Genomic DNA, 20,552 nt, shown 5'->3' with positions numbered 1-20,552 from the left:
TGTTTAGGTGTTTTGTGTACGGTCTTTTTGGCCTACGGACCGGTGCACACAGCATTTTTAATTGGCGCCCAACGTGGGGCCACAGCAGTATATTATTCTAAGGTTTTAGTGCGAATGCAGCGCAATTTGTCGGCAGCTTTCTCACTAATAGGATTCAACAAGTCAAATATAATATAATTATAATCTTTTGGATCATTAACCGATGGGGTGCCCCAGGGATCAATATTAGGGCCATTATTATACATAATGTATACTGATTTCATTGACGCTGTCAAGATGTGCAAATCTCATTTCTGTGCCGATGACACGCAAAATATATACCTTTCATTTCCACCTGATAACGTGCAGTAGCAATGGAAATAATTAATACTGAGTTAAGTAAGCTTCTAGAACTAAGAAATGTTCACATACTACAAACGTTCTATTTTATAAATACATGGTCTTGTAAGTTACTACTTTCATTGTTAGTCTTCGTATTACTAGATATTTTAAGATCTCGGTCTAGTATCTCTTAGTCAAGAAAAAAGTCTCCATTTGTCCTTTTCCCTGCAATGACGCTTGACAATAATTATGAAGTGTTTTTAATTATGCCTTATACCTTCACTTTAACTAAACCACGTGATCGGAATTGATAGAGATGTTGTGGAAGCAAGTTCTTCGTGTCAATCGAAATGTTCACGTTACCTGGCTAAAAATGGTAACCCTTAAGCTTAATCCTTCTCTTATTACCTTAATTCTTACTGTACTTGTAGACTGCATTCTTGATGCAGTGTTAACAGTATCCCCGAAAAAGCAATAGCGCGGAACTTTTATTCCCACAACGCCCGCAACTGCAGGCCCTGAATGAATTCCTTAAACACATATGACACTATTACTGAAATCAAAAATCTTTGATACCGATTCTGATGTCTACTTTATCGCGATCTTTATACTTCAGTTCTTTAACTTCATCGACCATAGAGATAGCTAAGTCGGCTATTCTTTGCGCGTGGACGTTGGTCCTTTCTGGGGCACCTCCAGCCACCATATAAACGTAACCAACAGTTTCCACCTTATATACTTGGAATTTATCCATCATTTCGTCGAAACACGAAAAAACCGTATTCATACAGTTCACAACAGATAACGCTTCTTCAACCGTTGATGAGTGTAATCCAACCAACTCGCAAAACAGAATTGTGACACTTTCGAAGGTCTAAAACTTAGTAAATAGGTTTTGCTTTACTCTAACTAACTGTACCTCACACGTACTCAACCTTGAATTACCGCCCCTGAGGCGATCAGCAACTGTTTGCGGAATCATCGAATATAACAGCTCGTCACTTCGCTTCTTCCACTTATCTAATAGCTCGTAGCTCTGTTCCAAATCAAGAGACCTCTGTTCTGCATCGTCAAACAACACTTCTAATCTGCACACGATAAACAAAAATGTAGAAAATAGAAGGCAAGACAACGAACTAACTTGGAATTGTGCTGCCAGCCTGCCATAACCATCTCCTTACCCAAACCATGTTGGTTCAAATCATTTAAAAAGATTCCTCGCTCTGTCAATTCGTCAAGGTCGTTAATACTGCAACCAAAATTCACTGTGTATACAACATAGCGAATGTGTAACTTACATGGGACTGCAAAGAAAAATTACCCCATTAACATCTGCTATGTACTTCATTTGCCCTTTAAGTAGTATATTTTTCATTGTCGATTCAGATGCGCTTGTTGCAGGATCGTCTTTCTCCTTCACCTCTTTTTTCCTAAGTAGTTCAAGCTCAAACATTATGTTCCCCAAATATATTAACTAAAACATCTCGCATTGGAAAGTACCAAAGTAGTAACTACATACATTTTTCCAAGTAATTGAGATTCCCTTAGGTCGTCGAAGTGAGAAATGATCATTAACCGATTGACCCAGCAAGATGTCTTGCCCGCTACAAATTTCCACAAGCTTTTGACCGACGCCCACCATAACCATCGAAGGATCGATCATAATCGCGAAAGGAAACAGTTCTAACAAGTGGTAGCAGGGAACGGATGGTAGATTTTCAATTTTCTTCGGGCGGTGCCTCAAAACTTCTGCTTGCATCTATACAACGCAAGGGGTTTAAAAGTGCTCGCGTTTTAAATAAATTGCATAGAGAAAAATACTTGCATAATTTGTGTTGTCAAAGTCTATCCGGAACTTTACGACATTACTTCGCCTATTAGCACCTGCAGAGCAGCTGTTATCGACTACTGTCAGTTTGAAGGCTGTTAAGTTAAAAAAGTCCTTGGAGATTTGTGTTAATAGTCCTATTTGGGAGATATAGGGTTAGAATAGTGGCGTACGCCAGTTATATACTTGGATACCGATTATATAGCAAATAAATCCTTTTCGATCACTTCTGTACACCATATCGCAACCTTTCACGTCGATTCCCGTTAAATAGATGGAGGGGCTTCTCATTTTGGGATACGTGAAGCAGAACTGAGAATGAATATTGTCTACATTTTGCAGAAAGTCTGTAAAGTACCGACCGGTTGCACGAATTGGGACATCGTAGCTGAAAATGTTTATTGAATCACAAGGGGTCAGGGGATCATCCACTTACCCGAAATTGCTAAAGAATCGTACGAAACATTTCCCAAAAAACTCCATAATCTCATCAACGTGAGCAGAAGTTACGTGTGCACAAGCTTCCGCCAGTTTAGCCATGGTGTCGTCTGGATAAACTTGATGCGTGTTAAACGTTAAATGCTTACACCCTGCCAGTTTCACTATTTCCTTCCATGCCTCTTCACCATATTCAGCCTAGTTGTACTACATGATAAAAATGTTTTGCAAGTACATACAGTACCTGTATAAAGTGATGCACACTTTGAAGAAGCATTCCATACATCTTGATAAGACAACGCAATGAAAACCACACTGAACGAAGGACTATAGCGGTCAGATGTAAAACTAAAAGCATCGCTTTAATTCGTTTTAGTCGTGCTGCTGATCTATTATTCGCAAAACAATAGAAGTCACGTAAAACGGCGATTAAGGTAATGAGTTTTAGGTAACCTAAAGTGGATCCCTTTAATTAACTATTAGAATCAAATTATGCTTTTAATTAAGAAAATTATAGCTGTAACACGATTATACTTACATCATTGAATAGTTCGCGTTTTGTGTTGGAAATAGTAAAGTAAGTGACAGTGAATGATTGATATGTGCCCAGTAATTAATTCCTAATTTTTCTGACACGCTCTACTGTCGATTTTTATCGTCGTTTTGTCGAAGTTATATTGACCAAGCGAGTAACGCTAAATGCAGTTAAGCAAAGACCAGGTTTCAAAAACCACCAGATTGTTCTCAATTTAGCATCTACCGCAGCCGCGTGCCTCAGAAAGGAAGAATTTTCAGATATCACTTCTATCGATAACGTTTTCGTAAGTAAATGCAGGAAATCCATCCTCCGCTGGTCTAGAAGGAATAAAGGGTTGACTTACATATTATGTCTTTGTTGAAATCTTCCTTGAAAGCATAAAAAAATAATTTTTTTAACTATTTCTAATAGTGTCAAACGATAGGAATCACGTATTACAATTAATAATTATTCGAATGTTATCCTCGTCTGCAAATCAAGGGTACAACGGATTGTATTCATCCCTTAAAACATTAAAATAAACAATTTTGGTTGATTCTCAAGTTCTTGGTGGTCATTTCAACTGCTTATAATAGAATTACGAGGTTGAATGTAATTAACCTTTGAACGAAAGCAAAGTTTTTAGTAGTCGTCTCTTCTAGGGTGGGATAAAAAGTAAAAATAGCAGCAAACAATGAAGTGTTCGACAACTTCTTATGTTTTTATTTATTGTCCCACTTTTGTTCTGGGCCCCGAACAGGTTAGTGCCCAATTACAGAGTGATCCGCATAATGCTTTTTACAGGTGCCCCTGCAGAAGGTCTTAAGTTGTTCTATACTACTCCGGTATTAACCTTACGAATTAGGAAACTCCCATCTCTGCCACAGATAAAAAAATTCTTACCTCAACCCAGGTTCGAACACCTGACCTTCCGACTATGTAGCCCAACGCTGTATTACTGAGACACATAGACGGCACTGAGACACATAGCCGAAATGATTGGTTACATCCAGGTTCGTGTACCACACTTTTGAAAAAAAAATACGCTATTATATTTGATATGGCTGGCTGTCTGGCTAGCTGGCTGTACGGCTGGGATCTCAGCAGTTACAATAGCTAGAAACTTTAAATTTTGGCTTTCTGCGATAGTGTAGATCTGCAGGCTCTAGTTTATCTTGAGTTAGATTACTCCCGAGATCGATAATTTTAATCTTTGCTAATAAAATACTGATCTGTATTACCAAAAATGCGCTTTCATCATGTATATGCTGATTTACAACTTGTTTGTCATTATACTGTTTATCATAATTATGTTTAGCTTTGAGAGATAATTGTTGCTTCATAGCCTCTCCATCGAAATTTCAATACTACACAGTCGCATGGTTGTTATTGATACACGCAGTAGTATATTATACAAGGTGTACATTTTATTTTGTCCACTATTGCTATCTCGAGAATTATAAGAGCTATGAGGTCGGAGAGCAATAGGCATATAGGCATTTAGGGTCAGCCTTAAAGAATCTCTAAAATCTTTAGAAGCTTTTAAATTCTGTCTGAAAGGGGCTTTCCTATTTCATGGCGTTAAAATTCTTGGTACGTTCTTTACCTATGTACCTTATCCGGATTTTAACAATGAAAATCTAAAATAATTTCCCGGTTAGCAGGAAATAGCATAAAAATCAACTATTGAAAGAAAAACAGATCCTTTCTCTTTATATGTACTTGAATCTATAAATTTGGAGTGCAATTTTCTGGTTAACAAATAAAAACAATTCCAACGTGACATTTACGAAAATATATTCTTAAAATCCAACTCAAACCAGCTCCACTACTTTTCAATTTTTTCCCTTAAGATTAGCTCAAGCGAAGTCTTTCCAAATCTAAGTTAGATTTACACAACGATTATAGAAATAAAATTGTCTCAATACCTTTTCTCGTTGTATACTGTCAAATTTACATTTGCCGATGCATTGCGGATAGACAGCTTTACGGTAAAATTGAACCAAAGGTGACGAGTATTGTTTTTAAATATCCTTAAATTTTGTAGACAACCGGGAAAATTTCTAATATAGCGAAACGTTGGGGTTTATAGTTTTTACTGCCCAGGAAATTTTCTTTAATGTTTGCAACTTTTAAATTAGCACCGAATGTATGTATTGATCTTTTACAAAGAGGGAAAGCCTCGTTTCTACACCATATACTTATTTTAATTAAAGTAATTCAAAAGTGCTTCTTCGCGAAATATGATGCGTTTGAACGCACCGAGACAATGAGAGTATTCTTTGTTTGAAACTAAATGATTGTTCTTTTTTACCGCGCGTTGTTTGACAGGATGCAAAAATGAAAATCGTTCATTTAAAACGATTTTTATTTTTTAAGCGAAAACCATGCGTCGGACAAAGAAAAACCAGAAGATCAAGTTTGCTCAAGAATGAATGAGGATTTAAAAAATAATTTTTATTTTAAGAGAAAGCGGTGGCGTAGTATTTTTTCTCTAAAATTAAATGCAAGAGCCGTACGGACGCCACTGGTAGAGAAAATAAAAACTTAATGCTTAGAAGACATGTACCAAACTTCATAAAGATGCCTACAATATTATCTCTGTTATTATTAAAAAGGAGATTTTTGTTAAACTTTACCATCCTGTATCTCAAAAATTAAAACGAATAGAAAGTTTTTTTAAAAACGGGTCCAAGAATCGCCCCCTTAAATATTAGCATATCTTTAAGGACACCTTGTACATGTAAAAATATGAAAAAGCTTTTGTTTTAGTTATACATGCTTATACGTTACACCATGTACAAATCATTCAAGAGCCAAGGAGCAGCAAACTTAATTATGAAAGAACAAAATTACTCTTGTCGGTATTTAACTACATGTTTTTGGTCCATTGCATTCTTTCACTTTCCAGATAGTCCACCTGTCCAGAACTTCTAATTTAGTTGAGTTAAAGGTCACAATTCAAAAGGATACTCAACATTGATAAAATATTGTAATGTAAATTTAATTACGTGATTTATTTATTTACACTTAATTAACTATACATTTATAACAGTCTTGAAATAGATTAAATTATTAGTAATATTTATCACACACAATTGATAACATAAGACGATCGCACTGATGTTGGAACTAACTCGAAACACAATTTGATTTGCTTATGTACCAACCAATAATAGTAATGTTCTCAGATTGCTCCTGAACGCTTCCGAATTTTCAAGAACAAACTCGTCATATTTCCCGGAAAGAATGCGCCACATCCGCCTTCATTTCTTATCGCCGATGACTAATCTTTCATTTCACTTTCACACATTTCCCCACTGCACCTTCTTGAGCTGCACAATACAGATTTGAGAGGTTTTTAAAACAACGTTTCGTTTCGAAGAAACCATCATCAACTTTATTTTTTGTATGATTAGGGCGTTGTGTCCCATCCCGTTGAAGCCAATAGTTTCCAACTTTTGTTTTTTTGTTTCGTAATAAAAAATGCTACTCAACACAGTATGTACGTTTTTTTACGAGCCATATAAAAAAATTAAGTTGATGATTTCTGCCAAACGAAACGTTGTTTAAAAATCTCATGCTCAAAAAGTGTCAATGAAAAAGTGTTTTTTTATTTTTCTGTATCTCCTCAAATAGAAAAAAAACAAAATGGGCAAATTGCGATGTTGCTGGAATATCTTCAGATATTCGGAATTTTCTGGTTTTCTTTAAAGCACGATAACTGTTTAATTGCGCAATTTTTTCCCTTATGTAAACACGTCGAATCTTCTATGGTTTCCGAGATCCCCAGTGTATATGGTTGTGTGAACAACGTCACGCAGACATTTTGGTTGGGCTCGGCACCTAGTTTTGTTAGAATTGATCACCTTGTAATTTGTTTAAAATGCAATTACATGTTACAAGGTAGAAACATTTGGTCCTATTTGCGCGTTGTATTAAAGGTTTTATCTGGTCCTTGCGATAAGAACATTTGTGATAGGGTTGCGTAAGGTAAAGTTTAATTGTTTTCGAGAGCTTTTTTCCGATAAGAAAGCAACAGATGTGCAGTTTATTTCGAAGCTGGTGTTATTCAAATTTGGTTCTGATTAGCTGTTTGTTTACGAAATCGTACAGGAGATTTTTAACGTGGAGGAGATGCTGTAAATACGAGAACAACGAACAAGGATGCTTTTTATCGTTGCGTTTTGCCGTATATCGGAGGCCTTTCTGTGGCAGTCCAACACTGTTAGTGCACGTTACCGTCACCTTTGGGCATACAGCCTGTTGCATGTTAAGACGGCGTTCGTCTTTTTGATAGTGAATTTGTTTATAGAAGACAGAAAGTTAGTGCAAATTAATCGAGTTTGTGAGAAATTTTAAACACTTTATCCGCATCTGAAAAATAACAGTTCGAATGTATTGTGTGTCGACCAGCGAGCCTTTCTACAAGGTTCTCTTGTTGTTCAAAATAAAAGTGTTCCACAATCCGTAAAGCCATAAACTTAATTATCAAATTCGCTAAAGCCAATTCTTGAAGAACATCACGATTAAGTGTAATGGAAAAGAGCTTTTGAAGCTGTCAGCAAGTGTTTTTAGTTTTTTGTGCGACAGAATATCGCAGCCAACGACCAGTTTTTGGATTATTAAAAACTGTCAAATTTCCTTAAATGACTATCGATCGCTTGCATGCGTAGTATCTGTAAACAGGCCCTGAGAGCCTCTTTCTCTTTCAGTTTTGTCAATTTGTGTGTAGCCCGACAAAATTTATTTTAATTGTCAATGAACAATTTTATGTTTAATGGAACCAGGATTACAGTTTTCATGTTAAGTTTGATATTCGTACCCCAAAATTGGTTTAAATAATGCTGAGATTCCTAAATTAATAAAATTAAGTCTTTATCGAGATTTTCATTCACTGTAGCGGAGACCGGACGTGCATTAAGAAATTTGCAATCAAGTTTATTCAATTGAGCTAGCTGGACAGGGGTTTTGTAGATGGCTTAATGGCCTTTTGCCATTGCAAACAGCAATATCAACTTTGGATTCATCGGAGCCTGAATTTCCAACAATTTAAAATTGAAGATATTCAGTGTGATACAAAGGGTAAATAGTTTGAAAGTAGAGCAATGCAAAAAGTGGAATGCCAACAATTTGTTAATGCGCACATGTGATAGTATACGGTTTGTTTAGGGAAATTTGTGTTTAATTTCACCCAAATATATCGTTTTAGTGGTTTAAAACCGCAAACAACGCGAAATGTTTGTAATTTATAATAGTAGAAATTTGTCAGGCCAGTGCTAGTAGTATACGAAGTGCTGTATTTGCCAAACATAAGGATGAGATATATAAGGTTATAACAGAAACCACAGGCTAATATACTGCTTGAGAACTTCTATCCAACGCATTTGTATGCATCACCCCGATTGTATAGGTGCATTTACGGATAATGTTTGCAGTACATTGAAATGCGATTGAGATTAGTAATACCGCTCACATTGTTATAGAGTAGGTGTATGCAAATGTATCATACATAAATATTAAGCATTAATCTGTTCCTCTGCGAAATTGCATAATATCGATCTTTCTTCTTGTGCGTATAAATGCATATAACGAACACGCCTCAGACTTCAAATATCAAATTTAAATCTAACAACCAATTTTTCGATTCTTTATACCTAGTGTCCCTAGAAGAGGTTTACTATACAATCGACACTTTTTTTTTCAGAATAAGCTATTCTTTATCAAAAGTCATGCTTATCCCAAAATTCTAAGTGCATTTACACTTTAAAATGCAGAGTTTTCAAAATCAAATAGTGACAGACAAAATCAAGTAAGCACTTCACGAGATAAATTCTCTGCCATAAACTCAAAATTCCAGGCAACAGTATAAAAGATCTCTTCGGAGCGTACCCACTATTTTACACATTGGGCAATAAGTAAAGATTCACTGATCTTTATCTGCCAATTTTGGGCTTGGTCGAAATTTTGATGTTGCAAGACAGTTTTTTTTAACTTGCAAACCTAGAATTATAACGGGAATTTAAATGGTGCATTCAGTTTGGAAAGAGTTGGAAAGACTTTTTCTTTCCATTGTATCTCTGCCGTTTTCGGAAAATCAAAAGAGCTCCCAAAAGATTTTCCGTAAATATCTTATTCAACAGGCTGAATCTTCGAACTCAATGTAGCACGTTGCACTAACATTCGTTTTTATTTTGTCCGTGACGATCCTATCAATTAAACATAAATTTTTAATGAAAGTAATAGAACTACGCATTTTTAACTCTCGTCATTGTTTAGGTACAGCAGATTTTATAAATAAAATTGCGAGTGGGTGTTATGAAAGGTTCAATTAATAATACATTAAAAGTATTTACGATTTAATTGTTTTTTTATGGCGTTCTAAAGTTAGATGTAGCGGGAAAATTTCGCCCAAACAATCCCGAATTAAACAAGATTTCATTTAATACCAATCCGATTCATATCTGTCGAACGGCTGTTTCATTAAGTCTCGATCTCTAATCTACAAATGTCCCAGGGGCTTCATCCCTTAATTGCTCACAAAGTTTGCAATATTTTATTTCCGCGTCAAAGTCCTGCCACATATACTTTCAGTATCAATCTTGAACCCTAGTTTTAGTTATTAGTAAATCATTTCACTTAATTTTATCGCCCCTGCCAGTATAGGTTCTTATTTAAGTTATCGGCTATATTCTTCTACTTACTACGTTCTAAGTACGACTTCACCTCATTATTACCGTTCTTGGCACTTTTCTTGTACCGTCAAATTTTTATACCAACATTTTTACTGTTGTTTAAGGAATATTCCTAATTCCTAATTGTTGAAATTTGTGTCTGCTTTGTGCTTTTAAAACTGTTCTCATCTCGTGCTATTTAAAATTTATGTTTCTGCTTTATATATAAGCCTTATTAAAATTATCTAAAGAGCAGTCTTATGAAGTGAATAACATGTAAAAGTAGCTGTACCTACTAAAAACTAATAAACAGGTAAGTTTTTGTTTTTTTATGAGGAACATACCCTTTACATTAATATCAGCCAGTCTATACACACCTCACTCATTTGGGATTTAACCTTTTAATAGTTACACTCCACATAAGACAAGGTGACATGCAAGTTTGTTTGGATACCTCCAGTTGGTTGTCGCACACACCGATGATAGGGCGGGGCTTAATAAGTTGTTCGTCCAAAATGAAACGAACATCTTGTTTGTTGTATGCAGTCTCTTCTAGTATGTAATACCTTTACGTTATTACGGTCTGATCACACAAAAATGTCGATGTCATAAATTTTCATTACATTACAAATCAACAAGAAGCCGTTTTCTTATTATCGTAAATTTATATCTAATCTCAGTGTTCACAATGGCAGAAATAACAAACATAAATCATAGTGTCGTAACTGTCCTTTCGGTTAGTGTAATTTTTTGTTTGTTTGTACGTTACGTTTGTTTCGTTTTTAGTGATATTTGGAATTTTGAAAATGATGAGTTTCTGGGCGCATTTGGCTAAGTAAAACAAAAGCTTTGAAGCATAGAGACACACCTTTTAATTCACATTCCAAAAACGTGGGATGTATATACTATTGCGAATATTTTCTCTATATGTTCAGTTTTGTGCAAAATAATTCACTCGTCACGAAGAAGAGTCTCGTGGAATCTTTGTTAGGCCTTAAGGGGCTTTAAGAGTAAGACCTTGCTAACACTTCATGACCTTAATAATGATTTTTTTGGTCCTTAAGTGTATTTTAGAGCCTTCATGACTCACGAAATCATCCATCTTGATGAGTTTTTAATGGGTTCCACGGCATTTAGTATCGTAAGAGCTTCCGAGGTTCTTCCAGAAGTATGTAGAGGTCTGGAAACTTTCTCCTCCCGAAACTTTAAGAGTCGTAAAAGGTATTTTTGAAAGTCTTTAAAAACATTTAAGAACCATTCAAAGGCTGAGCTATTTATTAATCGCGTTGGAGGGTATAAAAGCTTCCAAAAGGTACTTAGAACATTTAATAGACATTTAACCTTTAAGACCGTTTAAAATCACTAAAGGGATCCCTCCTTAAAGGTATCTAAGAACGTTTCAGGAGGGTTTAGAAGATCCCTCCAAAGCTTTACAGCCTTTATACGATGATTCTAATGTTAAAGGTCCTTTATAAGTCTATAAGAGCTTTAAAAGTCCATAAGAACACACTTTAATGATTATAAAAGAATTTTAGTCTTTAGGAGCTTTAAGAATTACACCCTGTATAAATCTTTCTGTATAGCGGCAAATTTATTCTTTAATTTTCTTAATTTAGTTATGCTGAACAAATAAGAAATTGTTATGAAATATCGGTAATTTTAGATGGGAAGAGGCACCCAGTTAAAAATCGGAATTGTCCTGATAATAGTCCAGTCATTTAAGCTCAAATTAGGGAAGAATCTCGGAATTCGAGATACCAAGCTGTAAGTCTGTAAATATTTGTATATTGACACCCTGAAAGTTGTCTCAAAACCTACATATGGTAGGGTGTGCGCAACTATTAAATTTCAGGGTTAAAGTTCACAAAAATCGGTTTTTTTCGCTTTTTTTGTAAATATCTCATTTCCTATGGGTCTTTTGCTATTTGTGTTCATTATCAATATTGTAGAATACAAAATTCTCTACAAGTTTTGTTTGAAAAAATTTTTTATATGGTGAACCGTTTTCGAGATAGAGGGCGGAGAGCGCGCGGTCACAGGATTACTTCAGGTTAAACGGTGCCTCCGGTCGAAAACGGGCCAGTTTGAATCGTATCTTGGTGACTAGCGGACGTACAATTTCAAGAACTATGGCTGATTTTTGTTTTCTATGTAATAAGTCAGAGTCGGGAGGGGAATCACTTATTGAAGTAGTGCGCGGTATGAAATTTCTACGAACTGCATATTGTATAATATTGTACAAGTGCACCTGACTCTGATGATAAAATACGAGGCTGTGGGTGATAAACTGCTGAAACTTCATACTGTACTGTATTACTATAAGAAGCTGCAAATCCCAAACTAGATAGAATATCCAATAGCCTTTTTGATCCATATCTTCTGTGAAGAAATACAGAAAGGCTCAAAAGTAACTGTGATGAAAAAGAACGTTCCCGTATGGCAGCCATAATTCCATGGCTTATTGTAGTACATTTTGTTTTTAAATGATCAATTTGTCCTTTCCTGTTTTTGACGATGACTTCTTCTAAGAAATGTAATAAAGTTTTTGGGATTTCTTGATTAACATTATCCAGCATTTTACTAGGAGGTGGATAAGATCTAGTTTCAATTATAGATGTTCGGATTGCTTCAGGATCTATATTTTTACTTTCGTACCAAGCTTTTGATAGAATATTAGCTTGTGCATCACGGAATGAAATGATTGTGAAAGCTCCAACTTTCTTCGTAATTACGATATCAGTTAAGTACTTCTGCTGTAGTCTTGTAATGATAGTTTTATCATCTGGCACATACCATGTCAAGACATCTTTAAGCTCTTTTAGTGTGAATTGAGAATCATTATTATTTTCGATGTAATTGAAAATCTCTAACATAGCTTCTGTAACTTGATTATCTTGACGAGTTTTCTCGGGGTATGATGATGATGAAGATTTATTTGAAAAGTTTGTGAAGCAAGCAGCATGGTACTTCGCTTCTGCAGCGACCAAATCATACTGTAAAATTATACGACTTTTCACCAATTCTCCGAAATCATCCCCACGTTCTTCTGCGTTTTTAATAACAGTATCTTTGAACTCAAGAGTACTCACATTTTTTATCTTCCGCCTGTATTTTTCTCTTTTCTTTTTCTCTGCAGCTTCATCAGCAACTTCACCACAAAATAAACATTGATTCTTAAAATCAAACACTTCACCTCGTTTTTTACGGAGTACTAAAGGAGAAGTTATAGTTTCTGTTTCTCCTTCTTCTTGTTTCCGTTTTGCTGCTTGGATACAGTTTTTACTGATGTAAACACTGATTTTAAATAATCAATTTTTCCGTCGTTTCGTTCGACACTTGCAGTTCGTAGAGATTTCATACCGCGCACTACTTCAATAAATGATATAGAAAACACATAGAAAACAAAAATCAGCCATAGTTCTTGAAATTGTACGTCCGCTAGTCACCAAGATACGATTCAAACTGGCCCGTTTTCGACCGGAGGCATCGTTTAACCTGAAGTAATCCTGTGACCGCGCGTTCTCCGCCCTCTATCTCGAAAACGGTTCACCGTATAAAAAATTTTTTCAAACAAAACTTGTAGAGAACTTTGTATTCTACAATATTGATAATGAACACAAATAGCAAAAAACCCATAGGAAAGGAGATATTTACAAAAAAAGCGAAAAAACCGATTTTTGTGACCTTTAACCCTGAAATTTAATAGTTGCGCACACCCTACCATATGTAGGTTTTGAGACAACTTTCAGGGTGTCAATATACAAGTATTTACAAATTTTCAGCTGGGTATCTCAAATTCCGAGGTGAACTTACTATAATGACTGGACTATAATCCCACTACCCGAGTTGTGCGGAGGAAGATGATAGGTCTGGGTGCTTAGGATCTGAAATGAGATAAGTAGGTAATACGATGAAATTTTAGCACATGATCTTTGGACCTCGCTCTGAAAATTTTGACTTGGCGCCACGCTCATTTGCCCTGGACCCCTCGTTTCGTAAAAGTTGTCTACACAAACGTTTGCCCCCCCCCCCCCATTCTATTTAGTATAATTGTTTAGTTTTGCACTTGGTGAGAGGGTACTTAGTCCAGTTATGCAAACTGTACATGACGTAACAGCACCCGAAGGATAGGTAACTCGCACTGAGAGGGCTGGGTGCCATTGGAACTAGTTAGCGCCCGAAAAGGTAGATCCCAAATATTCTAAACGTGTTTTCACAACCATGCGCTTAGTGGAGTCGAAGAAAGTGGTCCAGTAATTGGCAATCAACATTTGTCAAAATTAAAACCGCGTGGAGCAATGGTTGCTGCAAGGGCGCGACATTTATAGCTTTTGAGAGTGGTACATGCATTTATAATAGCAGTTTTGATTTGTGTTCTTCTTCTAAACAATTCGAGTCGCTTATTCTCAGGATTAAGCCTGTTCCGAGGACTGTTCATAAATTGCGCGAGGAGGATGCCATTCATGAAGTTATTCAGCGTACAGTGTCAACAAGTCAAACAAACGTTATTTGATTATTGCATCTGTTTTTTAAATCTTGAATTGCTTTCCCGTATTATTCTCCTCAGTAAACTAGAACAAATATAAATAAGTCGTGGAGAGTTCCTTATTCCAAGTTTTAGAATCCTTGTGCCATCGCGCCTTGTAAAACTGCACACTTAATGTCATTTATCTCTCAGTAATAGCGACTACTTCAACTAAATTTTCTCATCACATCGTGGCTTGTAGAATCGCAATTTGCAGCATACAAAACGTGTCACATTATCTTTGCAGTAAGTATTGGGTTTTCTATCGAAAAAACACATTAATGAACGCTTCAGTTTCCTGAAAATGCTTCCTATAGCCGTTAAAAGCATTATGTAATCGTCCCGGAAAATGCTCTTTTTATGGCGTTACGTATTTCCTGCATTTTATGTTGCAGGAATATTTTGAAATTTGCAAATGTAGAATGTCTACGCTTTAGGAAGTTGTGCGTGGATACATTTTTAAGATTGCTCTTATTTTTGTATATAAAATAGGTCCGGAGATGTGGGCCTAAAGGAAACAAGAAGGAGTTCCAAATAGCACCCCTCACAAACAAAACCCACACGAGACGATGCGCCATGCAAATTTCGAACATAATGGACAATTCTTCAGAAAAAAAAGCCTTTTTTACGTACACCATTATTAGAGATGATTTGCAGCTTCCGAGCAAGTGAAAAATATTACGCCAGCACTTTTATGGACAAAATTGTGAATTCTGAAACTTTTAACGACAATAATATTGATGTACCCTTTATCCTTCAATTTCTTATTTTTCAAAATGTACGTCTCATTTCATTTCTAGGAAAACTAAGCACACAAATAGTACTTAACGGTCTTTCCGGTAGTGAAGCTTCTCAGTAGGACTTCTAAAAACAACAAAAGGCATAAATCAGCTTTGATGAGCACGTTACAACAGGAAATTGAAATTTTAACGCGAGTTAGGTAAGTAACGTAGAGAGGCATTCGGAACATACATAAAGACCTATTTTATTTACCGTGTACGGTTCTGAGCAAAAAGGTTTCAAAATGAAATTTATCTTGCAAACGTATTCTCTACAGAAGAATTCATTAAAATCATTATTCGAGCTCCTGCATTAAATTCAGAAGTTGCGCCGACAGTAATAATTTTTTGCCTGACAAAGCTAGCATTTTTATATGCGAAGTAAATAGAAAGCTCCGATGGGGATTAAAATTCCGTTTTAAAAGGACTGCGTTTCCGCACAAAGAGGGATAATATTTCGAGCATTCCATGTATAAATTTACACCGTTTGTTACTTGTTTACGTATAAGCTGCTGAAACTTTCATGAAGTAAACGTAAAAACATTTCTCCTTTACAATATTGGTGGCGACAGCCGGATCTAATTGGTGTTATTCAAATAAACCCCTTTTCAGTATCCACATAAAACTTTGGACAAAAAAATGCTTTTTATAAGCATTATTCATCACTTGATTTCGTATGTACATGTTCCATGTTTTAGAAGGTAATTGGGGTTTTCATTGGATAATTGTAACCATATTACAGTAATCGACTGTTTTACTCAATTGACTACCAAGTGTAGTACACTATACGTTATCTATACAATGTATCAAAATTGTGTGTAGTATTGTAATTGTAACCAATTTACACTTTAACCGCAACCTAGTTGGTTTTACGTTAATAACATAAATTGTGAAATACCTCTCACTTGGATTCCCTTATTCTGAAATTTAATAGAATTCTGTTTGAATTCCGCAAGATAAAAAAAGTCTGGAAAAGACTGGCCACAAATTCAGGGGTTTCTTTAGATAAAAATAGATACACAATAATGTACAGAATGTTCAACTGTACGATCTCTCATTAAGTCAGAATGTTCTTTTCTAATGGATCGCAAGGCTGTCGATTTATATTTACAAAAATCATACAGTTTTATAATGAACCTCTGCTGGACGAACAGGTGATTTCTTTGATGCAGACTCGAAAGTCTTAAAAACTCCAATAACAATTCTTGAAATGGGAAGTCTTGATGATGGTCCATTGAATTGCAGATTTCAGTTGTTGATCCTTCCGGTCAGTTCAAAATTTGAGTTGTCAAAGGAAACGACCACTAGCATAAACTCGCATTGAAAGGTTTCTTCTTGAAATTTGTTTAAATACTTAGGAAATCCCCTTAATAAACCTTTCACTTTAATTTTAGCGGCACAAAAATGAACGTAAATATAATTGACTTTGACAACAGTTTTCTTTATCGCAATTTTTCTTTTACACGGGAGATTAGAGTATCTTTCTCTCTAATTTGTGGCACTGTGTAGATCGCGGCAAAATGTTTGTGGAATTTTGATGAGTAGCACTTTGCGCTAAATTTTCAATAGTCGTTTCCAGCATGGATGATTTCCCCAATCAATTATGGGGTGTAAGACAGCACAGAGTAAACTATGCGCTTCGAACGGTATCAAAGTATGCGTTGCATTGACGCTTCGATTATAAGTAAAGTGGACGTGTGGTACTTTTTCTGAATCATCCTGAAGTTATTTAGAAGCTTTCGTTAATATTGCGGATATGAACACATCAATTCAGGTCTTTGACCTGACGAGGATGATGTTCATTGACCCATTTTAAATGCTAAGGAATCTGATTTGATTTGGTACGATCTACGTTTTTTTTTATAATTTTTGGTGCTGTCTGGAGCCAGTTCATATCTTCTGAAGCGGCTACAATTATCAAGAGTCCTGGCCCTAAGGCAGAAATCTCTGGATATCTGTACCGTTGTTAAATAATCTGGACTAAAGCTGCTGTGGATTCAATTTAACAGTGAAAAAGACCGTAAATCATTACATTACATTACATCACTAGGAACTTAAAATAGAAAATTAAGTTTCCTATTTTTACTTGTAGTTCAACAAGGCTTAATTGGAAAATGTTCTTTAATTTTTCTAATGAATTAAATTGTATTTCGTCGTCACATTAAAACTTCACTCAACCATGTATCACTAAGACAATTACTAAAGAAAAAATTTAAAATAATTAAGTCAAAGTTAATCTAAAGTAGAAACCAATTTCGAAAAAAAATTCAAAGGACTGTAACTTTTGAACTAGTAGCCCAATCTTGGAACTGTTTGAAATTATGGATTCTACAGGCCACATTCTTTAAGAAAAATTTTTTTTCCGGGTCGATCTGAGACAATTTTTTTAAAAAAAGGCAGTGAATAACCTTCCCTTTTTACCAAAAATCGACTACACCAAATTTTCTCGGGAAAACACTTTTTCTTATTAATTTGGGTGCGTAGAATCCAATTAATCAATTCGTACTTTTTCGATCAGACCACTCAATCAAAAGTTATAGACTAGAAACCAATTTCGAAAAAAAATTCAAAGGGCTGTAACTTTTGAACTAATAGCCCAATCTTGGAACCGTTTGAAATTACGGATTCTACAGGCCCCATTCTATAAGAAAATTTTTTTCCGGGTCGATCTGAGACAATTTTCTTTTCGGGGCTCAAAAAAAGGTAGTGTATAACCTTCCTTTTTTACCAAAAATCGACTACACCAAAATTTCTCGGGAAAACACTTTTTCTTATTAATTTTGGTGCGTAGAATCCAAAACAATTCGCACTTTTTCGATCAGACTTCTCAATCAAAAGTTATAGACTAGAAACCAATTTCGAAAGAAAATTCAAAGGGCTGTAACTTTTGAACTAGTAGCGCAATCTTGGAACTGTTTGAAATTATGGATTCTACAGGCCACATTCTATAAGAAAATTTTTTTTCCGGGTCGATCTGAGACAATTTTTTTTTCGGGGCTCAAAAAAAGGCAGTGTATAACCTTCCTTTTTTACCAAAAATCGACTACACCAAAATTTTTCGGGAAAACACTTTTTCTTATTAATTTGGGTGCGTAGAATCCAAATCAATTCGTACTTTTTCGATCAGACTTCTCAATCAAAAGTTATAGACTAGAAACTAGTGATTTTAAATTACACGTTTTTTTTAAAGTGCGTAATATTACGTGTAAAATTACCAATTGTTTATGTTTTTTATGTATTTTATGTAATTTATGTAACTTACCATTTTTTTTAAAAACCGTAATTTTACAGTAAAATTACCAGTAATTTATGTTTTTTATGTTTTTTTTCAATATTGTATAAACCTTTTTGAATTTTGTGAGTGTTTGAAAATAAAAACACTTGTTAAATTATATATTTTGGTGTATTAAATAAAATACCCAAGCAGTAGGTATTTCGCCATCACGCGTCGTTTGGAGGAAGAAGCTCCAAATCGCGAATTAGAGGCTGTATCATCTTCATTAAACCAAACTAAATTCAACGGTGAATCGTTTACGTTGGTAGTACCGTTGATGGTCGGTTGTAGTACCGATCAAAATGTATCAAATAGGTATTACATTTATGTAACTTACAAAAATTACGGTTTTTTAAATTAAAAACGTAAGTTTCATAAAAGACATAAATTACATAAAAAAACCGGCCTCTTGTAAGTTACGCGTTATATAACCGTTATTTTACAATCCACATCACTAATCTAATATTACAGTCAGGTTAGATGAAAAATAGGTGATCACCGGGACCCTATATCATGTTTTTGATGAACGTTGTTCAAGCCATAGAATTCCTCTAGAACTCTATTTTATTAAAATTTTCAATCCGAATTATAACAAGAGGGTTAGGATTTTGATATTTGTGGACCATATAAGAAGAAACTCATGTGCATTTCAATTTCAATTTGTGTTTACAAAGACTTAGGAATCAACTAGATCGATTGTAACCAGATTTCCTGGGTCTAAGAATACCCATATATAAAGTTCATTTGATGAAACTAGTCGAAATTAACATTTTGATACATGTTAAAATAATCCTTTCAAAACATTTGTAATTAACCATTACATAATGTAAGTCATTGCCTTCCAATTTTGAATGTTCCAAAGTTTCATTTGAACTACGATATCCAATACGAAGGCTTTCGGTAATATCATTTATTAGAGAACCGTTTACAAAGCAATTTTTCATGTACCTCAAAGGAGCAAATCACTTTTATTTGATGCAACATTTTAATCATCATTATATTTATGGACTGATCGATAAAGCTGCGAGGTTGTGGTGATTGACTGAAAATGTTACAAACTTGTTACCAAGTTTTATCCGCGTAACTGTGTCATCAATATCAAATCATGCAACTTACCTACTTTGACACTACTTCTTACCTCATAACTGTTCCATCTTTTACTGCATTACCAGAAATTATTTAGCAGATTTTGTATGCCTTATTTTGCTTAGCTGTAACGGTAAGGTTGTGATCATTTGCTAAATTATTGTACCCCATTACCCCTATCCGATGTTGATTGCTACTAATAAATTTTTCGTTTACGTATATGTACGTATTTTGCCTACAACGGAGATTTTATTCTCGGAAAGCAATAACGTAGTACGGAAGGATGAAGACCAATTTCTCTAGAAAGCAGGAAATTTTTGTAAATATATGTACGACAAAAATATCCTAAGGAGGTTTGTAAGAGCACTTTGTTTTACCAAGATTAAACTTAACGTTAACGAATTCTTCTTAAGACATGCTTTCGTTTTACGAACTTCCGGAAAAGCACACAAAAACTAACAAATGTAAATAAGTTTCCAGAAAAAGGTCGTGTAGCTGACGGGAAGAGATTGTTTTTTTCTAACTTTCCCACATTAACACAATTTCGATTTTACTACTGCCCCAGTTGATATTATCATCAGATCTATTTCGTTTTTATCTACATGCATTAGGTTTGATGCTGCTGATACAGTCACATTTATCATGTGGTTCGGCGTATTAAAGATGCAAGACATCCTGACTTTGAAATGCACACAAGAGTCAACTAATTGGGCAAAATTTGTTTACAACAGCCAACGAGAATTTTGTTGTAATAATGACGTGTACCTAGGTACTCTTTTTCTCCAAAAAGCTATAAGTGCATCGCAGGGTCAGGTCACTTGACAGTTACAAAAACTTACAGCTTTTGCTCATCCATATTCCCAGGTAGTCTTCAAAGTCACCTGCGACAGGTAGAATGAAATTTAATATTCATCAAACACCAGAGATGAAAACAAAGAAAGTCACTTAATAACCACTTGCTAGATCTTCACGGTATCGTTGAATTCCGTGTGCGGACAATTCGCGCCCTGACAATTCGCACTCGGATAATTCCCACCGGAATGATTCGCACCCGGATAATTCGCACCCGGACATTTCGCTCCCAGGATTACACATCGCGACCTTAGCTAA

The 20,552-nt window shown here is 35.2% G+C and overlaps 1 protein-coding gene across 2 annotated transcripts in view; it reads right to left on the bottom strand.

Moving 5' to 3' along the window:
* Positions 1-408: 408 nt before the first annotated feature.
* The window catches only part of LOC116164476 (soluble guanylate cyclase 89Db-like), a 94,744-nt gene continuing 74,600 nt past the window's right edge, over positions 409-20,552 (bottom strand). Inside the window, exons 3-15 of one of the 2 annotated variants that reach the window (XM_031478662.1) lie at positions 3,126-3,442; positions 2,832-2,935; positions 2,586-2,785; positions 2,344-2,537; positions 2,147-2,286; positions 1,841-2,080; positions 1,620-1,795; positions 1,463-1,570; positions 1,241-1,409; positions 898-1,195; positions 742-851; positions 599-688; positions 409-546 (exon numbers count right to left, since the gene is read on the bottom strand). In XM_031478662.1, coding sequence (XP_031334522.1) covers positions 502-546; positions 599-688; positions 742-851; positions 898-1,195; positions 1,241-1,409; positions 1,463-1,570; positions 1,620-1,795; positions 1,841-2,080; positions 2,147-2,286; positions 2,344-2,537; positions 2,586-2,785; positions 2,832-2,873 — 1,812 coding nt within the window. In that variant the 5' untranslated portion in view covers positions 2,874-2,935; positions 3,126-3,442 and the 3' untranslated portion in view covers positions 409-501. Of the gene's footprint in view, positions 547-598; positions 689-741; positions 852-897; positions 1,196-1,240; positions 1,410-1,462; positions 1,571-1,619; positions 1,796-1,840; positions 2,081-2,146; positions 2,287-2,343; positions 2,538-2,585; positions 2,786-2,831; positions 3,091-3,125; positions 3,443-20,552 lie in introns of those variants that run through there. The other variant, XM_031478661.1, reaches the window with a different exon arrangement.

The sequence above is a fragment of the Photinus pyralis genome, unplaced genomic scaffold (assembly GCF_008802855.1).
Source record: "Photinus pyralis isolate 1611_PpyrPB1 unplaced genomic scaffold, Ppyr1.3 Ppyr1.4_LG2, whole genome shotgun sequence".
Classification (NCBI taxonomy): Eukaryota; Metazoa; Arthropoda; class Insecta; order Coleoptera; family Lampyridae; genus Photinus; species Photinus pyralis.
Note: the sequence above shows the minus strand (reverse complement) of the source record. Positions and strands in the feature narration are given on the sequence as shown.